This window comes from Dermacentor albipictus, chromosome 10 (assembly GCF_038994185.2).
Source record: "Dermacentor albipictus isolate Rhodes 1998 colony chromosome 10, USDA_Dalb.pri_finalv2, whole genome shotgun sequence".
NCBI lineage: Eukaryota > Metazoa > Arthropoda > Arachnida > Ixodida > Ixodidae > Dermacentor > Dermacentor albipictus.
In genome coordinates, this window is record NC_091830.1 from 12730878 (window position 1) to 12752069 (window position 21192).

At 47.6% G+C, this 21192-nt stretch overlaps 1 protein-coding gene across 1 annotated transcript in view; it reads left to right on the top strand.

Moving 5' to 3' along the window:
• The window catches only part of LOC139050427 (small subunit processome component 20 homolog), an 80138-nt gene that overhangs the window by 37330 nt on the left and 21616 nt on the right, over positions 1-21192 (top strand). Inside the window, exons 38-46 of the mRNA XM_070526791.1 lie at positions 1866-2146; positions 3123-3322; positions 3442-3566; positions 5282-5421; positions 6255-6411; positions 7152-7250; positions 8465-8632; positions 9340-9500; positions 17689-17833. Coding sequence (XP_070382892.1) covers positions 1866-2146; positions 3123-3322; positions 3442-3566; positions 5282-5421; positions 6255-6411; positions 7152-7250; positions 8465-8632; positions 9340-9500; positions 17689-17833 — 1476 coding nt within the window. The remainder of the gene's footprint in view (positions 1-1865; positions 2147-3122; positions 3323-3441; positions 3567-5281; positions 5422-6254; positions 6412-7151; positions 7251-8464; positions 8633-9339; positions 9501-17688; positions 17834-21192) is intronic.

Below are 21192 nucleotides of genomic sequence, written 5' to 3' on the forward strand. Positions count from 1 at the left end.
AGCTCTAAAGGCCTGCCAGTACACCTATTGGGCGTATCGGTGCACATACTGTGTCCCGTAACAATTACCTCTTTCCACTCTCGGTATGCTTCACCGCGTAACACTGCTGTAATGAGGCGAAGGTGACTTTCGGGAACTGGCATTATGCTACGCGTTGTGCTTTCCGAGCTTCTAAGCCATTCGCGAGGATTGCAAAGGCGGAGTTAGTGCCATTGCTGACAGCGCTGAATTGTTTCAATGAAAAACACGGCATCGAACAGCAAGAAGCTTGGTAGTGAACGTTCAAGTAGCTAGGCCTAGCGTTGCCGCGGTGATGGCTATGACTGCGTGCGAGAGTGCTGATTCGAGGCAGCGAGATAATCAAAATGGCCTCGGTGGTGGCTTCGATTCATGGAGGAAGGAAAACGTTTGGAGGGAGCATCTTGCAACGCAATTGAAGCCAAACCTGGTGGCCCAACTCATGATCGCACATCAAAGTGCACGGTTGGTTTTAGTGTTCCCGCTTTGCAGGCAGAGCCACTTGCAGGGCAGCCGAACAAGCGCGCACCGAATAAAGAAAACTACTGGCATAGCTACTGGGAACTAAACGTCTCACCAAATCTCGATTCTTGCTCCATCTCGGCGCAAGTGAACATGTGTTGAGCCATCACTGGGAAATGTGTGGGCTTCAAGGTGCGTTCGCTTGCCAAGGCTGGCTGCGTGATGTAATGCTCTCTCGTCACTTTTTCCTTCCTTCATGCTTCGATTGATGCAGTTTCGGAACTGCGATCATGGCAGAAAGCTAGGAAAATCGGACAGCGAAGGCTTTTTGCATCCGAAATTTCAGACGTTCTATGGGGATACATGGTGGTGCCGCCACAAAGGCGTCGGAATCATAGGGCATGTCCGAAAAACCGGCCATTGACTGTAGTACCAAACAATATCCTCTGCCAAGTGTCATGTATGAAAGAGAAGTTTGAGTGCAAATAATGGTGGTTTAGCCAGAATAGTTTGGCTGCCTGAGTGACACAGCATACTGTACTACTGTGGCTATAAAAGTTTCACTCAATTTCATGTTTGATCGTGTTGAACAGTTAGCAATGTGAATTATTCAAAAGCTATTAGAAAAGCATGTGGATTTGTGAATAGTGACTAATATTAGAGTTGAAGACCAAATTGAATAGGACAGTATTGAATTTGTTGTTCAATACCTTCGATTATATTTGTACGCTCCTTCAAGTTGCTGGTCTCAATAATGTCAGAACTTAGGGCCTCCTGGGGTAAAATTTCCTGAGAGCTTGATATCAGTCTGAAGGCTAACATGCCGAGACAAAAATTGCAAGGAGGTGAAGAAAAAAAAAAAAAAGAGCAACAACTCTCTTTGCATTTGATTGAGTTGCCATATAAAATAAAATTGCCCCGTTCATGTGTGTTACCCTGCAAATGATGATTCTTGCACCTCTGAAGCCGCCCTTCGTCAGACGAAGCTTTGACCCATCTGCACGATAAAGAGCCCCGTATAGTACTGAGCAAATTTCGATGTGTCGGTGAATCTTGATGCCCTCACATTGAGTTCAACGGAGGGCGTTGTAAACACCGGCATACAGTGCACTCGGCTGTGGCGTCCTTTTATGTGCATTCAGTGCCGGGCCTGCGTCGAGACCAGTTGGCAGGCTGGGTCCAAAAAGGCCACAGTGACAGCTTGGAAACAAGCAACTTGTAACCTATGGGCTCTGTGATGGCATTCTTTAGTAATCTGATGCAGGGTACTCACGAAAGACGTGGAATAGTTTGCAACTCCTGCCAGTTTCTCTCGTTGCTGCACAAGTGTGCGCATTGTTCTGTGGTAACGCGTGGTGTGCCGGTTGCTTGTCCCTTCGCTCCAGCTTCACCGACGCGCACGTGCCCTGAACCGGCTCGCAGTTTCCTTGAGGGCGAACGAACTGACCTCACTGACGCCGCCAGCCATCAGCAGCGTGCTGCTTCCGCTGAGCTCGTGCTACCTGTTCAACAGCACGTACACCAAGCAGACGGCCCTGGTGGACGCAGCCATCGAGGCGGTGAGCGCGCTCTGCTCACGGCTGCCGTGGCGTCACTATGAGGCGAACCTGTCGCGCTACATTCAGCAGCTGCAGCGGGACACGGAGCACCACAAGATGGCCATAAGGTCAGCATCTGCAGCAGTACTCTGTGACGTCACAGTGACATACTGGCACTGGGGTTCCTGCTTGGGAAAAAACAACAACAACACTGAACTTTGATTTGAATTTTTTTCTTCTAGTAATCTACCTACTGCCGCAAAATCAACTAAAATAGTTTTGAAAGCATGCTTTACGAGTCTAAACTGACTTTGTGTTTCGCTTTGTGATTCCTTTAAGAATGCAGTGAAATGTATTTGCATCTTGTTAGCAAATTCTTTCCACCAAAACATTTTATCTGTAGTACACTTCGTATAAAAAGACTTAAGGGCAACTGCAACAAGATTTTGGAGAGCATAGCGAGGCCTCATTTTTGACAGTGCAGCAACAGAGCACTCTCCATGCAAAATTTTCAATGTTTGAAGTACTACAAGTGAATGTGTCCCAATAAGCTTACAGAAGTCTGTGCTTTTTATTTGTGTTACATGCCCAGAACAAGCGATGTAGCAGGTTAGCATTGTCTGTATGTTTAGAAACACTGCCGCCAAGTTGAATTTTTCAGCTTTGCTTAATGGTGTCGAGCTTGCGAAGCACTTTGCTTACAGGACTAGCCTTGTACAAGTGTGAATCAGAAAGGTGTGGGCCTCATGAACCATCAGGTCTGCCAAAGTAATCCAGACGCATCACCTCTACTGTGTGTTGGCCATGTTGGTGCTCAAGCTTGGATATCATTTCAGTGCCAGCAGACAAGGACAAATGGGAGAGGTCGACACCACAATGCGCTATCTGTGCCCTTGTCTTCTGGTGCGAAAATGTTATTGTCGCCTCTACACGTTTACATAAAGCCAATTCTACTGAGTTGAATGGTAGTGGCACTGACAGATTATGCTTGTGAAAGGTTGCAGGGCCACTGCTTCAAACACATCAAAGATGCATTTTCACAACCTGTTTCTCTTGTGGGCTTGCATTGTCTTGGTTTCCAAGTAGGTTTTGTTCTAATAACAGGTTAGTGGTGGCCATCCTAAACGCATTCCACTTTGACCTGAGCAAGTCCAAGGGAATCCGACAGAAGCCAGGCGCAGCCAAGCCAGCTCAGGATGTAGTGCAAGCTGAGGATGCTACTGCTCAAGGAGAGGTTGAAGAGGTGGAGGAGGAGGCTGAACAGACTGAAAATGTTGACGAAAATGAAGTCCCCCAGGTGAACGGTGCGTGGACATCAAAAGATTTTCTCATTGTGGCTTTGTAGGAACAGAAGCCAACAGTGCTACCTTTAACTTCATGTACAAGAGCTCGACATTCTTTTTTCTTTGTTTGTGCTGTGCAGGGGAGGTGGAAGAGACGTCGGTTGACAACAAGGACAAGGCCCTCAACGAAGATGCGGCCACGGCCATTCACACAGCCATAGCCACCCGGCTCTTGCCAAGACTTCACAAAGTCCTGAACCAAAAGGTATGCCCCCTCTAGTTTATTACAAAGCCAGTAGTTGCTGAATGCTTATTATATTCAGATACCCCTAGCAGCTTTTAGAAAGTGTAAGTAAGCCTTTGTGCCGTTGCCTTTGCACCGCCTACCGTTGTGTGCTACTAAGGTTAGACATGCATGGCTCTTACAACGGTGGAACGGACTGCTACATTTGCTACAAGCTGCTACAAAGGGCAAATCCTGCGACGTGCTGCCACAAACTCATTTTGGCAGTAATCGCACCATGTTTGCTCCGTGGACTCCTGCAAGAGATGTGGTGGCAATGATTGCGAAAAACAAAACCACAGCTTGCACTTCTGCTGCTTTGTAACATATATGTGGTGGTACATCAATATTTCCACTTGTTAATCTGCCTCTGCCGGTTGAGTTGCACAACGATCAAGTGAGGGGCATTTGTTAGGTTTCTTACAAATGTGATGGGCACACATGGCTTTCCTTAGAGCAAAGTAGGGCTCAGCAGTACTGGTAGATTAGACTACTGCATTACCAAATAGTCTGATCTTGTTATCAGCAAAAGCTTGGCATGCCAGAAAGTACAGGAAAATGTGAGGCAGGTGGTGATCCCACCCTTATATTCCAGTGCCATCACATGGCTTTCCTTAGAGCAATGTTGGGCTCAGCAATACTGGTAGATTACACTACTGCATTACCAGATAGTCCGATCTTGTTATCAGCAAAAGCTTGTCATGCCAGAAAGTACAGGAAAATGTGAGGCAGGTGGTGATCCCACCCTGATATTCCAGTGCCATCTCCCTGTGATGTAGTTAACTATGACAGCATTTGCTTGTAACTGTACTTGTTTGCCTAGAGGAAGCTCACTCCATAGTGTGATATTGTTGTTTGCCTTTTGGTTCTCATTTATTCGAAAGTGAGGAAACAAAAATCAAAGAAAACAGAAGCAAAAATATTTCAGCATAGGGCGAGCATCGTCACACAGTGCAGCGGAACTGGATGTGCACACCTGTGAATAGTGACAATAGTGACATAGTGACAATAGTGACAATGACTGGGCGATGGCGTGCACTGTGCTTTCAGGTATGCTTAGGGCCCGCGCTCTGCTGTTCGCCTTTTAGTTGACTTTAACAGTACAGTGCATGTGGAAAAAAAAAATTAAATTCTGGCGTTTTACCATCTGATTATGAAGCATGCCGTGATGGGGACTCCGGATAAATTTCGACCACCTGGGATTCTTTAGTGTGTACCCAATGCACAGGTACACAGGCGCTTTTGCATTTCGCCTCCATTAAAATGCAGCCGTTGCTGCCAGGATTTGATGCGTCAGCACGATGCCAGAGCCACTAAGCAACCACACAACTATGGCGGGTACATTGCACCTTTTATACACTACCTGTGTCATACCACTGCCGCCTGGTCTTTCTACTATGACCGTGCTTTCAAAAGGAAGCGGGCTGCACACCATTTTTTTCGTCCTCTGTTCCTGCTGTAATCCATCGAATGATGCTTATTCAGTGTTGGCCAGAGATATTTAGCCACACACTCCCTACTCAAAACTAAAACAAGAGAAAAGTTTTTTTTTTTTTCTGGCGTGTTGTCTGTGGGCAACACTCCTTCATAAAGGGTTACAAATGCTGTTTCATGCTAGTGAAACCATATTTACATGTTAGCCACAGAAAGTGCATAAAGTTGAATGCACAGCTAAATGCCCCAAAACTGCATTTCAGGCCCGGGCGGACGATGAGCACAAGGCAGTCAAGATCCACCTCCCAGAGGAACACGAGATTCTGCGAATCCCCATAGCTGTGGCCATGGTCAAGCTTCTCCAAGCACTGCCTGACGGCATGCTGCAAAGGCATCTACCAGGGTGAGTCATCGCCCCCCCTTTTTTTATGACCGTTTGTGATTGCGCGGTCATCGATTTGCGGTTTTAGCACATTGTTTGTTGATTTAGCCTAGACTGAGAAAATGGCAAAGTCATCCCTTTCGTGACTATACATGCGATTTGTGACTGTACCTGTAATTTTGTTACTGTACCTGAGGTTCGTGTTTTGTGACTGTCATTGGTGCATTTAGCACGGGATTTGAGATCAGCCCCATTTGTTACTGTATGTGATTGTTCAATTATGAATTCATGGATAGTTATGGCTTTGGTGCAAGTTTCACTTGGCGTGTTGGATGCATTTGCTGTACCCTAAGTGCCTCCAAAAGGACATTGCTGCTATTGGAGTCACCACTGTGACCACAGTCGGGGTCAGGCGCATGCCTGATGAGCAACCAAGTTAAAATTATTCGTCTAAGGCTAATCGAAATAGCGAAATTTTGGCCCCATAGAAGCATTATGGCCACTGACCAGGACCTTAGCTTGGAATCGAATGAACTGAAGAATCAAATTAACCGGGTTTGAATCAATGAAAAACCTACTTTGTATATTTTCGTTTCTCCAATAAGCCACCAAGGGCGCAATCGGAGATTGCTGTTTGAAACGCACGTTCAGTTTCGCCTCACATTTGACCCATTTGTACCCCATCTGATACTCAGCACCTGTGTTGTGTTTGCCCCAGTCCTCATTTCTGGTGCTGTTTCCTGGTGCATGTCTATCAAGATGTGACATTTTAGATTGCGCAGTCGATGACATGCTCTGATAAACCTCCTGGCAGCTGAGTTGTCTTCTTCTTTTTTTTTTTTTCCCGTCTTCAGCATCTTCCTCAGGATCTGCGACTTCCTGAAGTCGCGCTCACGGGATGTTCGTGAAGCGGCGCGGGGCACGCTGGTGAAAATAATGTCATCGCTAGGTGCCCCTTACCTCAAGTACCTGTTTTCTCAAATGCGTGGGGTCCTGAAGAGAGGGTACCAGGTGAACACTGTTGCTCTTCTTGCACGAACATTGCATGGTCTGTTGCCAAGTCACGCGGTCGTCATCGTACAGGTTTCCCTGTTGTCATTCTGTTCCAGACAGACTGTTCAAATCAGTTTGCAACTTTGACCCAAATAATTGTGTCCATTGAACATTTAGTTCCACCGATTCTTATTTGCATCTTCAAAATTATGAAAAGTGTGCAGCTGCCAAATTCATGTACAACTGTACAAATTCGACTTCACCCTGCCATCTGCTACTTGCCTGGTTAGCTCAGATGGTAGAGCGGCTGCCCTGGAAAAGCGGTGGTCCCGGGTTCGAGTCCCAGACCAGGACGAATTTTTCTTCAACTGTGAGGCTTTTCTTTCGAGGAACCCGTATGGGTTTCCTTTGTAGCAATTGCTATGAGTGAGTGGATGTCCGATTTTCCCTTTATTTATTAACTGCAAAACAGATCAAGAATTTTCAATTCTTCAGTGTGTTGCATCAAGTTTACAGAAGGTGGACTCCATGCAGAAATGCCACAAATTGTGAATGTCAGATATAATTACATCTGTATGCTTGTCATTATTCTGGAGGTGTAAGAAATGCAGTGATATTAAATTTTCAGTGGACAAAGTTAACTGGCACGTAGAGGGGGCAAACAAACAAGCCAGCTGCTTAGCCAGAATGCAAAGCCTCCGGTTGGACATAACAGGTGGTGTGTGGTGGACACCAATGTCTGGTACTCTTCTGTGCAGATCCACGTGCTGACGTACACGGTGCATGCCGTGCTCTCCTCCATGTCATCTGGACTTGTCAGTGGAGACTTGGATGCCTGCTTCGAAGACATCATTGAGGCAAGTGGCTTGCTCTTCTGCAGTGAACAGGCATTTACGCTGCATTGGGCGAGAGCTGGGATAAAATGAATGAAGTTCTGGGGTTTTACATGCCAAAACAACCATCTCGTTATCAGGCATGTTGTGTGGTGGGGGACTCCAGACTAACCTTGACCACCTTGGTTTCTTTAGCGTGCATCCAAATCTAAGTACACAAGTGTTTCGCAATTTCGCCCCCAGAGAATATGGCCGCTGTGGCCGGGTCTAAACCTTGAACCTTGAACTCGGCAGTGCAGTGCCACCAATCTACTCTGGCAGGTGAAAACTGAAACAGGGCTTGGTGCATGATATTACTTGCACACACAGTGAAAGAAAAAGAAAACTGTCATCTTGGTTGAGAAATTGTCACATAAGAATAGTATTAAGAATTTTAGTGACGCTTCATTGACATTTTGTAACAGGAGGTACCCCTGGAAGTCCTGTTTGCATAATAATGCATGTTTATGCAACAGTTGTACCAGAAAGCTCTCTATCAATAAACCTGAAACCTGAAGCTAATGCTGTGGGTTGTGAAATGCTGCATGCATTGGTACAAGCAACCGCGATGTAGCCTCCAAGATCTTTGGTGCGATGTCTTGCTCCCCATGGGAGGTGTTGGAGGCCACAGCCGTCTTGGGTGCGAGACACTCTGCACTTGCTGTGCATCACAGCAGTGTAAGAAATCAGGTGGCCAAGCATGAAGGTGCTAAGGTGGCAGCTGGTTGTCACTGCTACAATTATAGTGACGGCTTTTAAAAGTGGTGAAGGGTTTAGGAAAAAAATTAAAATATAAAAGCAATGGCTTGATGGAAGGTTATTTGGCGCGTAAAATATGAGAGACGAAAACGTTCCATTAAAAAAAAAGAAATGAAAGAGGGAGAGAGAAAACTAATACAAGGCAGTCCAATGGGTCTTCCAGACAAATGCCTAGATTAGGTCTATTTTACTTGGCAGGTATAATACCAAGCTGTCATAGATGCCTTTCCGGTGGGCAGGGGGTCCAGAGCCAGTCACCAGTCAGGATGAACTCCTCCCAGCAAGGCCTAAGGTATGCAGTCGTTCAATGTTTGCATACGTCTGGGGGAATCTCTTTAAGAATTCGATTGCAGTCGTGGGTCTGAATTTCAGTGATGCATTCATGGCCGATAAGGAGTCGTTGAAATCAACAAGCAGCACCTTTTCTCCTCATGATGCAGGTATGCCAGACCGAGCTGTTTTCAGACATTGCCGAGGAGAAGGAAGTGGCCCAGATTGGTAGCAAGGTCAGGGAAGCCAAGGCCACCAAGAGCTTTGCCATCTACAACATCCTCGCATCTGTGGCGTCCAGAGACAGCCTGCGCCAGCTGACTCCTGCGCTCTTTGAGGTAGGTCCGGCCTGCCATCATTTAATCTAGTGTATTTTCACAAATGCTAGTTTTTGTCCTGCAGCATCCAGTGTTAATGTGATTTCCTTATTGTGTTTATGATCCCCTTATCTGTGTTTATGTGCAAATTTTTACCACGGCCTGGTTGAATTAGCATCTTTAAAGCTAAGCTTTCTTTACGGAGCTTTTACACTGTGGTCGGTAGTTTGATTGGGTTACCTTTAACGTGAAGCTTTCTTTGTCGCATCTGAAAGGTTTGGATTCTGGGGTCGGTGGTGGGGCTGTGGTAGGCTGTTTCAAGTGTTGAAGAGGGGTAGCGCCGAGAGGCGAAATGAGAGGTTGTGGTGACGATCTGATTGGTTGGCACAAGCAGTATGATGCCTTTGTTTGAGGAGACGGTGTGGTGCCGATTGGTTGGCACAAGCGATGACGTCTTAAGATGAGGCAGCGGTACAAATCCGATAGGTGGGCGCAAATGACGATGTCATCAGGTCCATGGCAGGAGAGTGGATCCAGCACACACACCTGGTCGGCTAATGCGCCGTTGTTGGGTCAACTGCCGGGGCAGAGTGGACGCGAAAGCTTTGCTTGCCTCAGGTTCCTGCAATGCGTCGGATCAGCCTGTGATATCCAGTGCATTTTTTTTCTCATTTTGGTCTCCACTGCCTTTGTTGCGAGCATGTTTTCGCTTGTTGTTGCTCCTACAGGTGCTGCTGTCCACAACGAGCCACAAGACCGTAAAGAAGTGTGACGATTGCCTGCACAACATCGTCATGGGTCTCTCCGCCAACAAAGGTGTACCGATGGATGACCTGCTCATCTACACGTATCAGACCATCAGCCAGCATGCTCCCAGCCTCGTAGAAAAGTGAGTCATTGCTCGACACTTTGGCGTGCTGTGCATTTGTTTTCTTTATTGTATCCAATATTCGCTAATAAATATGCAGTACAGTGGAATCTCGATGATCAGAAATCGCTTAAACGGAACTGCTTCATGAGCGGAACACCATCCTCATGGTTGGTTGGTTTTGTATTCTTGTGGTCACAAATATTAGTGTGGTCACAATGACATGATGGCGCGTCAGCTCGCCGTGACGTCACTGATTTTGATGGCGTCGGCTGGGGGCTGTAGATTTAATATAACCGCTGTGGACTAGTCAATTATTTATCAGTCGGGGTGCGCGGATATTCGGAAAGTTCTCATAATATCTGATATTCTATTTTGAAATGTGTGTTGGGTCCGAAAGATAGATATTCGAAAATGTTCGAATATTAGATTGGATACGAATATTCGAATCAAATTGAATGCATTTCTAGCTTTGCGGGCGCAAATGCGGTTCTTAGCATTTATTTCTCCAATTGGGTCGGTTTTGTGCTGAATTCTGCGATGATTTCGCGCTGCTAGCGGTAGTTTTCCTGTAAATCTCACTTAGCCACTAAATTATTAAACTTTGCGGGAAAGCCAGCCTTTTAGTAGAAAAGGATGCGGATTTGCTGACACTGCTTCCGAGCTTATTGCTTGACAGCAAGTGCGATGAGTGACCACTGGCACAGGGTCAAATGCCTCCGATTTTATGGTCATTTTGTGCGGTATGATAAGGCACTGGCTGGCGAGGACAGGTAGTGGGAGTTACTCAATTTTCCAAGTTTACAAGAGCCAAATACACAGTGGTTTAGTATAAGAGCTTACTAGTCTAGTTATTTAACATTTACAATGTAATTGCAATGTTCCGAAATAACAAATTAACCCAACTTGCTAATAAATGCATGTGCATATTATTATGCGCTATTCGATTAAATATTTGAATAAGTATTCATATTCAATTCGTATTAAAGAATTGATATTTGCACACCCCCATTTATTAGTAAATATTGACTACATTGTGTTGTAAAGCAGCCAAGAAATGAAAAGTAATTTATATTATATAAATATATATACATTAAAATCCATGACTTCACACATGACTTTGCTGGGGTTTCAGCGCGATATTTACATAGGAGAACTTTGACCTTCCTTTTCTCTTCTGAGTATCAAAAGGATTATTGCGAAATCATTGAATATATAGTTTTCAAAGAATATTTTCTCAGTCAAATTGATTGCATGTTTTTGCTTTAGTGTACATTTAACCACCCAGCTCACGCTTTTATGCATTGTGAGAAAAATAGTCTTTTTTCCTAACACAAGGTTTGTTATTCAATGTTTTCATTGATTCAAGGAATAGAGCACAGGTTAATTATTTTTTCTGTGAACACACTACTTGTGCAAAGCCTTGGGGATGTGAAATTTGGACAATTTATTGAAGTTTTCCGGGAACGCTTTCAGGAGTTAACGTGATAAATTGGCCCCGATAGCGTACTGCTGTGCATGCCTGGTTTGCAACTGTGCATCGCCGTAGGGCATGGTATGTTCGACTCCTCCCACTCCATATGGCGGTGATGGCCATTTCGCAAATGCCAGCCAGGGAAGAAGCATGTTCTTGATGCAGCAAAGCTATGGCAACGTTGGAATATGTTTTATTAGAATGTGAAAATATCTACCGAGCTGTTGGTTTAGGCTCCTCTGGCCTTCTTGAAGCCCTTAGTTTCAAGGATAGCAAGGGGTGAGTAAACATGTCGGCAATAGAGATTAGTAAAAGGTGATTGGACGTTTGATGGCAGAAGAGTAGGGAGACCACAAACAACGGAGGCATACAAAAACAAAGTTTCCAGTAGTTGTTCACGAAATTTGGTGCTGGGAATTCTTTGTGTGTGTTAGTGTGTGTGTAAACATAGGTAGGCCATTGGGCAATATAATAGGCAAATAAATGGGAGCTTGATTGTGCAACCCACTTCGCTGTTTCAAAAGGGACGCTCATAGCATCCATCCAGAAAACATGATGCATGTATTCCAGCACGTGTGACGTAGCAGTTAACACAACCTTTAATACACCCCAAAGACGTGGCGGGCCGATCACACTCAAGGCACAGATCAATCTCAAGATAAGCCCCCACAAGCAATGAAGACGAAGAACCCGATGTGATGATGGTTATGTGCAGACGATGAAGAAGTGCCTAAGAAATGCCCACAATATTAAAAAAAAAAAAAATTAAGCATATCCAACACACATCTTTGAATCTACGTGAAGCGAACCAAAACTTTCGTGAAGTGAATAATCAAACGCTATAAATGCGGCCATTTCATTCCTGCGTCTCTGGCGTAAAGGAAACTGACCTGCGCGCATGACTCTTGTACACCCTTGCTATGTAATGCGACATGTGCGGCGATCATCTCAAAGATCTAGCTGGCGTCAGCACAGTAGAAGTGTGCATGCGATTGTGGCCTAATGGTTATAGAGCATCAAGCTGCAGCGATGGGGGACCGAGGTGCGATTACACCATCGGGCACGTATTTCAGTTTTCCTTTCATGTGTGAGCTTGTCGGCCAGACGGTAGCAGCACCCAGTAGCGGCGGTCAGAAGAGTGCAGGATGGTTTGCAAAGAGAGCGTCACTTCAAAAGTGGGACTATGTGCCTGAGACAGCCGTCTGTAACCTTCCTGCACAACTTTGATGGTGAAATTTTAAGAGGAATTTTGGGTTTTAACATACCGAAACTGCGATATAATGATGAACCACACCATAGTGAGTGACTCTGGATTAATTTTGACCACGCGGGGTTCTTTCACGTGCCCCTGAATCTTAATTACACGAGGGATTTTGCATTTCTCCCCCATCTGAAGGCTGCTGCCACGGCCAGGATCAGACTCGTGACCTACTCGCCGTGGTGGCTTAGTGGCGTTGCGCTGCCAAGCCCAATGACGCACTGAATCAAATCCCGCCTGTGGCAATTGCATTTAGATGGCGAAATGCAAGAATGGCCATCTACAGTGCGTTGGGTGCACGTTAAAGGACCCCAAGGGATCGCGATGAATCCGGAGTTCCCCACTACCGCAAGCATCGTAATCATATCATGGCTAATTCAGAGTGCGAACTACTAGGACAAGTGCAAAGGCACGACTGAGTTTCTAGTCATCAATGTTTCTTGTCTCTTCTCGTGCCTTTTATTTTCCAAGGCGAAGCACTGGAAGCGATAATTAACAAGGTTTAGCGTGACTGGAAGGTGACTCGGAAAGCTGGCATTACGAGCAGCAGTACTAACGGCGTTGCAGGGGTCGAACCTCAAAGGCGCGCGGTATGAGCCCGAGGAAGCACCGTTGTCCTTCGTCAGTGCCCAAACAAACAGATCGATTGACCTTGACACACGTTCAGCTTAGACCATTGTACGGACCGCGGCGCTCGTGCCGCAGCTCCGAGATCCGCGACGGCAGCAGAACGCTGCCCTGCTGGCTCTGACTGCAGCGCAGCGCTACGTTGCGTCCACTCGGCTTGGTCGCTTTTGCAGCCAAACGCAGTGCGCGTCTCACAACACAACGCGCTAACGGCGACTGCGTCCTCGATCCTTCCGTACAATTGCTGTCGCGGTAAGAGGCGTCGTTCGGATCGATAGACGTATTTGGCGGAGCGTTTGTGCCTCGCCCAGACGAGTTCAAGATTTGCGCACAGCTGCCCAGCGGGAACGATCAGCGCGCGTGCATCCAACGCGCTCACGTCGCTGGGAGATCCTGAGCGCGTGACGTAAGCCGAATAACTGTTTAATAAGAACGCTGCAGTTGCTCTACTCGGCGCGTCTGCTCTGTCGTTTCTGCGTCTCCTACATCCTTAGCGAAAACTAATATTAAACTAATGCCAATTCGCCCAATTGTTGCAGAAGCAAGCGTCTTTCCTTCCTTTACCTCACTATCATCATCATCATCACCATCGTCGCCCAATTTACCGTTCGCCGCGAGTATGGTCGCTTGACGCATTGAAAGGAAGTATACGTTGGCAGGATGTATACACGCGAGCACTGTTCGACATGGTTCGACGTTCAGTGTGCCCAGCACACGGCAAACGGACAAACCCATTGCCTGCCGCGGTATCCCGGTGGCTGGGGCGCGTTTCCCGAGCTCGAGGGTTCTATGCCCGTCGCATTCTGATACGGGCGGAATGCGAAAACGCCCGTATATACCGTGCATTGGGTGGACGTTGTGAATAGTCCCAAACAAAGGGGCAAAATTCATGCGAAGCGCCCCCTCACTACCGCGTGCCTCATGATCTGATCCTGCCTTTAGTACGTAAAAACCCAGATTTTAATTTGTTTCAAGCAAACCCAGCGTTTGTCCAACCCTGCTTTCACTGTTCTTGCGTGGAACACGAAAAATCTGCTCATTTTAGCCACACACTCTCTAAAAACAGTTGCACCCTTTAAGGTGCATATTTGCCACATAACGATAATCATTTGTCTTGCCCGCACTTCCTTTCTTTAACGCTGCGAGCACGGCACTTCCAATTCACGAACGGCATTCACGTTATCAGCATGACCGAGCATTCTCGACAGGAAAGTAACGAGCGCAGCGTTTTCAAGAAAGGAAATGCGGGCAAGACAGATATGACGATTATTGTTGTAAGCCCCGCTACGGGCGACTGCAAAACAAACTCAAACGGACGTAGAACTGAGGTGAAACAGCGCGAAAAAAACGAGGACACAAGGAAACAAATACCACAGACAAGCGCTGACTACCAACTGGAAGTTTATTTGAAAATCACCGGACATTTATAGCTTTCATCAGCATAGGCATGCGCACATCATTCACAAAAACATCTGCAAATCATCATTTTAATCTCTCTTCCAAAAATGTTATTTCTTTTCCCGACAAGGCAAGAGAGGGAGTGCTCACACATTTATCGCCTTCCTTTCTTATATGAAAGGCCTCTATTATCTCCCTTTCCTTCTTGCTCTTTCATTTCCCTATGAATTTAGTCTTTTCAAATATGGGGGTGCATTGACACTTGTTACAGTGTCCAGCTAAATGACTCCCATAGCCATCCTTTAGGTTAGTGCTGTGCTGACGAGCTCTTTCATTGAAGCACTGTCCCGTTTGACCTATATAAGATTTCCCACAGCTTAGCGGTGTTTGATAGATGACATTGCTCCTGCACTCAGTGAAACGTGTTTTATGATTAGTTGTGCACAAGTGCCTTTCGCGCTTGTTCATGCGATTGCATATCGAGGACAACTTGCACGGGGCACAAAAACCAAACGGACGGCGCGGGCCATCTGGGCAGGGGGCATGCGTCTCGACGAGATTCTTTCCACACTTTAGTAATGGCTGTCAACGGTTGACACAGAGCGGGGCCTTGCAGGCAAGCAGAGTAACCACGCTGTCGGCACCCATGGCTGCCGCACAGTTCGGGCAGCGGAGAGGACCACCAGCGCCACATTAGCGGTCGCGCATCACAGTACAAAAAGGGAGCTTCGGACCCCCCGCCGCATTGCGCTTCCTGGGAACCCCCGCAGGCGTTTTCCTTGCGCGCGGCCGGCTGGCGGGGGTAAACTCCTTCCCAGCTGGGGTCTCCCCGACTGGGTGTCAAACGCCATAACGGGCGGGCGCGTCTGACTTCCGCGGTGCTCTGATGTGTGCCCTTGAAGAATGCTTGGTTCGGGTCTGGCTGCGGGCAACGGAGATCGCGCGGCCTCAAACGGGCGCGCCAGCCTCATTGCTTTTTATGGCTTTGCACCGCGCGCTGACCGGCGTAGGGATTCTTTGAGCCGCAAAAGAGCCTGCGGTTTTTGTTTCGGTTCCGAGGCGCCGTGGGAACGTCTTCTTCGGCTTACGGCCCGGACACGAGGCCGACCTCGGCGGGTGGACAATTATCCCGGGCTCCTCTGTGACAGTTTGGCTTGCAAACAATTGCTTGTTTACGGCGCCGCATGGCCTGCGGGTTCTTGGAATCCGGTCGCGTCGCGCACGTGTTCGAGCACTGGAAAACATGGTCCCGACGTTCCCAGGCTTTTGGGTCTTGTGAATGTATTTTGTTGGTCAGTGCTTGTTTGCGCCGGCTGTGCTCGTGAGCCGTTGCTCGGAACCTGCGATGTGTACAGCTGGCGTGACCCTCACCCCTTTGTTGTTGTATATTGTGTATTTCGGGTGAGGATTCTACACTGTGAACTGTACTAAAAAAATATGTTCTTAGACTGATGGTTGTTCGACTGGCCAATCACGCACGCAAGTTCTGCTGAACGCAGTGATTGGTGAACGGATTGTCCAGTTGAGACGCAACCCGGCGGCAATTCGCCAGCAAAGATTGTGGGCGGAGCGTTGCGTCTATAGAAAACGCGGCCGCAGCGCTCCGAAGGGGAGTGCTGGACCTGGCTTCGGTGCTAAGCACCATCGGCTCTGCCGAAATAGGGTCGCCCTATGTGGTCCAAACCAGTGTAGCTATTTGTAACCGATGTACTGTTGAAACTATGCAATCTTGTCACCGAACTTTGTAATTTTATCTGTAAATACAAGTTCTTGTTAGTTCGTTACTGCAGCGGCTTTGTCCTTCGAACCTAAGTCACCCATTGAGCCACCATGTGCAGACCGTCTCTGACGGTGCGTCCCGGACGCCGACGGTGGGGTTGAATTTCAACGAACCAATCGATCGATCGTTTGGCATCGAATTCTTACTATTGTTTTAGGGCAAATACACGCCGCAATGGGTGTAAACATTTTTAGAGTGCTTAGACAAAGGTACACCCTTCGGGGTGTATGTCTGCCACACAACGATAATCGTCATCTGCCTTGCTTGCGTTTCCTTTCTTGAAAACGCCGCGCCCGCTACTTTCCTGTCGGGAATGCTATGTCATACTGATAACGCGCATGCCGTTCGTTACTGGGAAGTACCGGGCTCGCAGCGTTAAAGAAAGAAAATGCGAACAAGACAGATGTCGATTATTGTTGTATGGCAAGATACGACCCAAAGGGTGTAATTTTGTTTTAGTGTGTACTATATAATGCGCTGACCGAATCACGCCGCTCGCCAACACTCTTAAAACGGTTGCACCCTTTGGGGTGCAAATTTGTCCCACAACAATAATCATTATCTGTCTTTCGTGCGTTTCCTTTCCTGAAAACTCTGCGCTCGCTACTTTCCTGTCGAGAATGCTGCGTCACACTGATAACGCGCATGCCGTTCTTGACTGGGAAGTACCGGGCTCGCCGCGTTAGAGAAAGGAAACGCGGGGAAGACGTATGACGATTATCGTTGTGGGACAAGATAAGCCCCAAAGGGTGTAAATTTTTCTAAGAGTGAAGTGTAACCGCAAACGACGATATACTTCGCTATCTGCAATTGCGAACGCATGATTCGGCCCGTCATGTCAACGCGATCGATAAGGAGCAGTGTGTTTCCTTCCTTTTTTGTGTTGTCACTTTTTTTTTTAAATCCAGGCTCGTGTGACGGTGCAACTTTAGTGATAATCGCAAGTAACCGTGTTTAATCTGCGCACACTAGCAAAGCGCTTGTGCCTATCGTGAAGGAAGGTATACAAGTTTCTGGTCGCATTCCCTCGTAGCTACCTTTCTCTCTCTCTCTTCTTTCTGTCTCAAGAACTGCTTGCTAGCCAGCGAACGTTGGACCAAAACGCAACGCAGACCCCGCAAGTGTACGGTGGAGCAGAGTTTGTCGCCGAACGCAGCTGCTGCACTTGCAAAAAGTCAAATCGCGTCGGCCGCCGACAGACGCGCGCGCCGCCCGTGAGCGAGACGGGGTTTCGGCGTTCGCTTGCGCAACAGGTGTCTCGCAGCTGCAGCGTCATGGGCGCTTTGCGCGGCCTCCACAGATGTCGCCACGATTGGCTGTCGCCGAATTCTTGACTCGAAACGTGAACGCCGCGCGCGTATCTGCAATCTAGTAACGTTGCTGCCGCCGCCGTTGCTGCTGGTTAATTAACCGGGCTCACTCTCTCTCTCTCTCATCTCTTTTTTTTTTTTGTACTGCAGTGTATGTTGCTCTTTGTCGGCCGCGCGCGCGTGTTCGGCGTTGGACGCTTCGGTGATTTACGGGAAGAAGTTAGCGAACGACTTTTTTTTTTTTTTGTTGGTCGCGTCGAGAGAGAGTTTCGCGAGTTTGTATAGTCGTGAGGCGCCACGCCTTGCTTTATTACGATGAGCTCCGCTGAAGACGGCGCGACGCCTTCGACGTCGTCATGCAGGCCCCGCGAGCCCGTGCCTGAGCCGCGGTTGCTCGAGGAGAAGTCGGACGTCTACCTGGTGCCGCAGGAACCGGCTCGGAGCGGCATGCCCGTGCGTACCAGCAGGACCGCCAACGGCCACGTGATGGTCGAATTCGGCCTCAAGGTACGTGAAACGCGACCTATGGGGGTGTTTCTGCTTGCAGGTTGGTGCGACCTGTGCTTCGACTTCAAACAGCGCGACAAACGTGGAACGCGTAGTACGCACGATACCAGCACTGTTCCTAGCTGTGTGTGTACGTGTTTCGTGTTGTCACCGCGTCTTTTATCGCGCGTTTGTATGCTTTCGGAATCGCGTGTATAACCTTTGCATCTTTGTTGTCTCAAGCCTGTTTCGCGTTCGTGTTTTAACGTACCTCCAGGAAGGGTCGCGGGCAGGTTTTCCGTTGCGGAGGCATAATTGCGGAACGCAGGCGATGAGACCGATTAGAAATTTTAAGTATTTGGCGTGCTTGGAAGTTCTGCGGCCCAGTGCACCACGTGGGTTTCGCCGTGCCGGGTGCTGGAAACTGCCCGAAATTCGCGCGTCTTGTGTGGTGGCGTTTGCGTCGTTCACGTGAGCTGTGCCGCCGGTTTCGCCGCAGAGATCGTAAACAACGCCGAAGTTCACAGGTGCACCGCTTTGCTCCCAGCTGCGGTTTCAAGTTTCAATACGAAGAGGCGGATGGCGACTCTTGGGATGCGATTTACTCGGTTCGCTCTGGAGCCAAGCCAAGCCTAGCATGCTCTCACGAACGCACGTGCTTCAGCGGCGTTTGAAATGGTCATAATATTTCTTACACCACGTCCTAGAATAAATGGGTACATTGCACGAATAAAACAACCAGGTCACAAGGCGCACTTTAGGTCACGATAGAGCCGGCTCGGGATCGAATTTCTCGACTGGGCTCCAGCTTGCGCAAGCTCTGCGGAAGGGGGAGCCAGTCGCGATTGACGTATTCGATCTCGATCGGACTCGATTGCGGTCGAAAGTGCCCGCCCCGTGTGAACGGCGTAGTAAGCTTTACACAAGTCTAGCTGCAGCCCGTGTCTTAATGTTCCGAGAGAAAAAAGGCCGTACGCAGATTTTTGTAACGGTAATCTCTTACTGTACCCTTTCGTCACCGACTCGGAAGCTGTTGCGCCGTTATCGGTTACCCTGAGCGATGAATAATCATAATAATAATAATAATAAAGCTCGTCAGAAAATACAGACCCCCCCCCCCCCCCTCCTGCGCGTAATTACTTGCAAACGCCACCTGTTCTTCACTGAGGCGTAGCCAGACAGCGCAGAATGTGCAACTGCATGTCCACAGTGGTAGAACAGACATGCCCACTGTCAAGCACTGGCAGATGTGGACACACAAATATTACGTGTTCTTTGTTTTTCGAAAGAAGTCGTTGCTGTACTGTACACAGCTGGTTTCGTGTATGGGGCTGACATAATTCCAATTCGCTCAAAAGTACCAACATGAGTGTATTTATTTCTATGTGAATGTCCTTGCGTTTTGTCTTTCCTGGTTTTGTTTGTGTTGCTGCCCAGCTGCAAATGTATAATAAAATGTAAAAGGGGCTAGGAAATTTTCGTGAGCCTGTGTCGTGTTTTTTTCCCCCCAACATCATAGTGACCAAGGCATAGTAACAAAAATACTCATAAATATGAATGCAATTCCACATCATGCAGGAAGTAATTACTTTTCTAACAGTGCTCACATTTTATGTCATCCTTCCCTACTGCCCTTTCGCTCTGTGCCGTGCACGCACGGATACACCATGTGTGTGGTTGAATAAATGAAAATATAAAGATCTTAAATTGTCTCCATTAGCTGAAAGAACATGCGAGATTAAATATTTTCTTAAAACTTTTGAGTGAATCACTGTTTAGGTTGCAAAAACTGCCACAGATCGAAATGTTTGAATTTTTTTTTTCCCACCGATGTTACGTCCCTAAACTTTTGTGGCGAACTGTACTGTGTGCATAGTTTTTGTGTGCTCCTTAATGTTGCAACTTTTGTTGTGCATAAAGTCTGCAAGATGTGGATTTGGCACAGAATCTCTACTTCTTCACTGTCTTGAACTACCAAGCTTGAATCAAGCCTTGCATTGCATTGGTTTTGTGCATAAATGGAGTTTTGTGCATTAGTTGTGTGCACACAGTATGTGAGGCAAGTGTGGCAATGATGATGACAGAAAAAATTGTGGCACAGTTGCCCAGTTAGGTTCGTTCAGGTCTTCAGTCACCACTTCAATTAACTTGGTGTTTTTATTGAGTTGGTGGTCCCTCGCTGCATACCTGCCAGCCCTCCCAAATTTTTTATCAAGTTTATGAATTTATTTGGGCTTGTTCGATGCTTTTACAAATGTTGTGTCAAGTTTTCCGAAGCATGCTCATCAACTTGCTAGCTTTCATTTCACATATTGAACAAACGAAGGTGCAATTTGCAGTAGGCACGAGTAGGAAGTACTGGAGGTGTACTCTTGCCCGCAAAAATGAAATGGCCCTCCTCCCCTTCAAGCGGTGCACCCCTGGAGTAGAGACCGATGCCTGCGTGCATGCGGTTCCCTCCGAGACTGCAAGCATGCATGTTTCCACGCTTCCTCCATATACGCCGGCAATATCCTAATATAGCCACGAGGTGCTTCTCTTGCGATTGGTGCTGTGGCGGCTTTGACAGGCAAAACTTCGTTTATGCAACAGATATCAAGAGTTCATTTTTGTCTTCCCTGTCTCCTTCTATAGAGTGCATTTTCTGCCACGCTCTTCTGCGGGAGAACACCCCATTCGTAAAAAGAAACAAAGAAGATTGGCGACAAAAAGGTGCACCGCAGAAAAAAAATTACTTGTTGTGTTCGCCACCGGGCCCTATGCATCAGCGCTCGTGACTCGACAAAACGCGGCCGCAGTGGCGCGTGCAAGCTCGCGCCTCACATTGTTTTATCTGTCGAAGCTGCCACAGTGAATATCGTATGAGGGGCACCTCGCGGCTACATTCGGATATCGCCGGCGTGCAAGAAGGAAGCGCGGAAACATGCACGCTTGCAGCCTCGGAGGGACGTGTATGCGTGCAGGCGTCGGTCTCGACACCAGGGGTGCGCCGCTAGAAGGCGATGAGGGTCGTTACGCCACGTGCTCGCGCGCCCCACAATATTTTGTGGGCATACGTGCATTAGCTGCCAAGGTACCATGCGATAGCACTGATGGTGTTGGAGATTCCGTCACTTTTTCACAACAAGGATGAATTTGGATGGATATTTAACGCTACAAAAAAAAAAAAAACACCCGACTGGAGTGTCGCTTGTCGGTTTCCAGCCATCCCTTTGGAAGTCTTCTAATGGTGAAAGGACACTGAGGGGACTTGCTTCGAGTAAGTTTATTCAGACAAGTTTCTGAAGCAGGCGAAATTGACAACAGCAGAATCGCTGAAGAAGTCCTTGCGATCAAAAGACACTGTATTGCTTTGTCAGTCTTGTCAGTTTTTCTGCCAT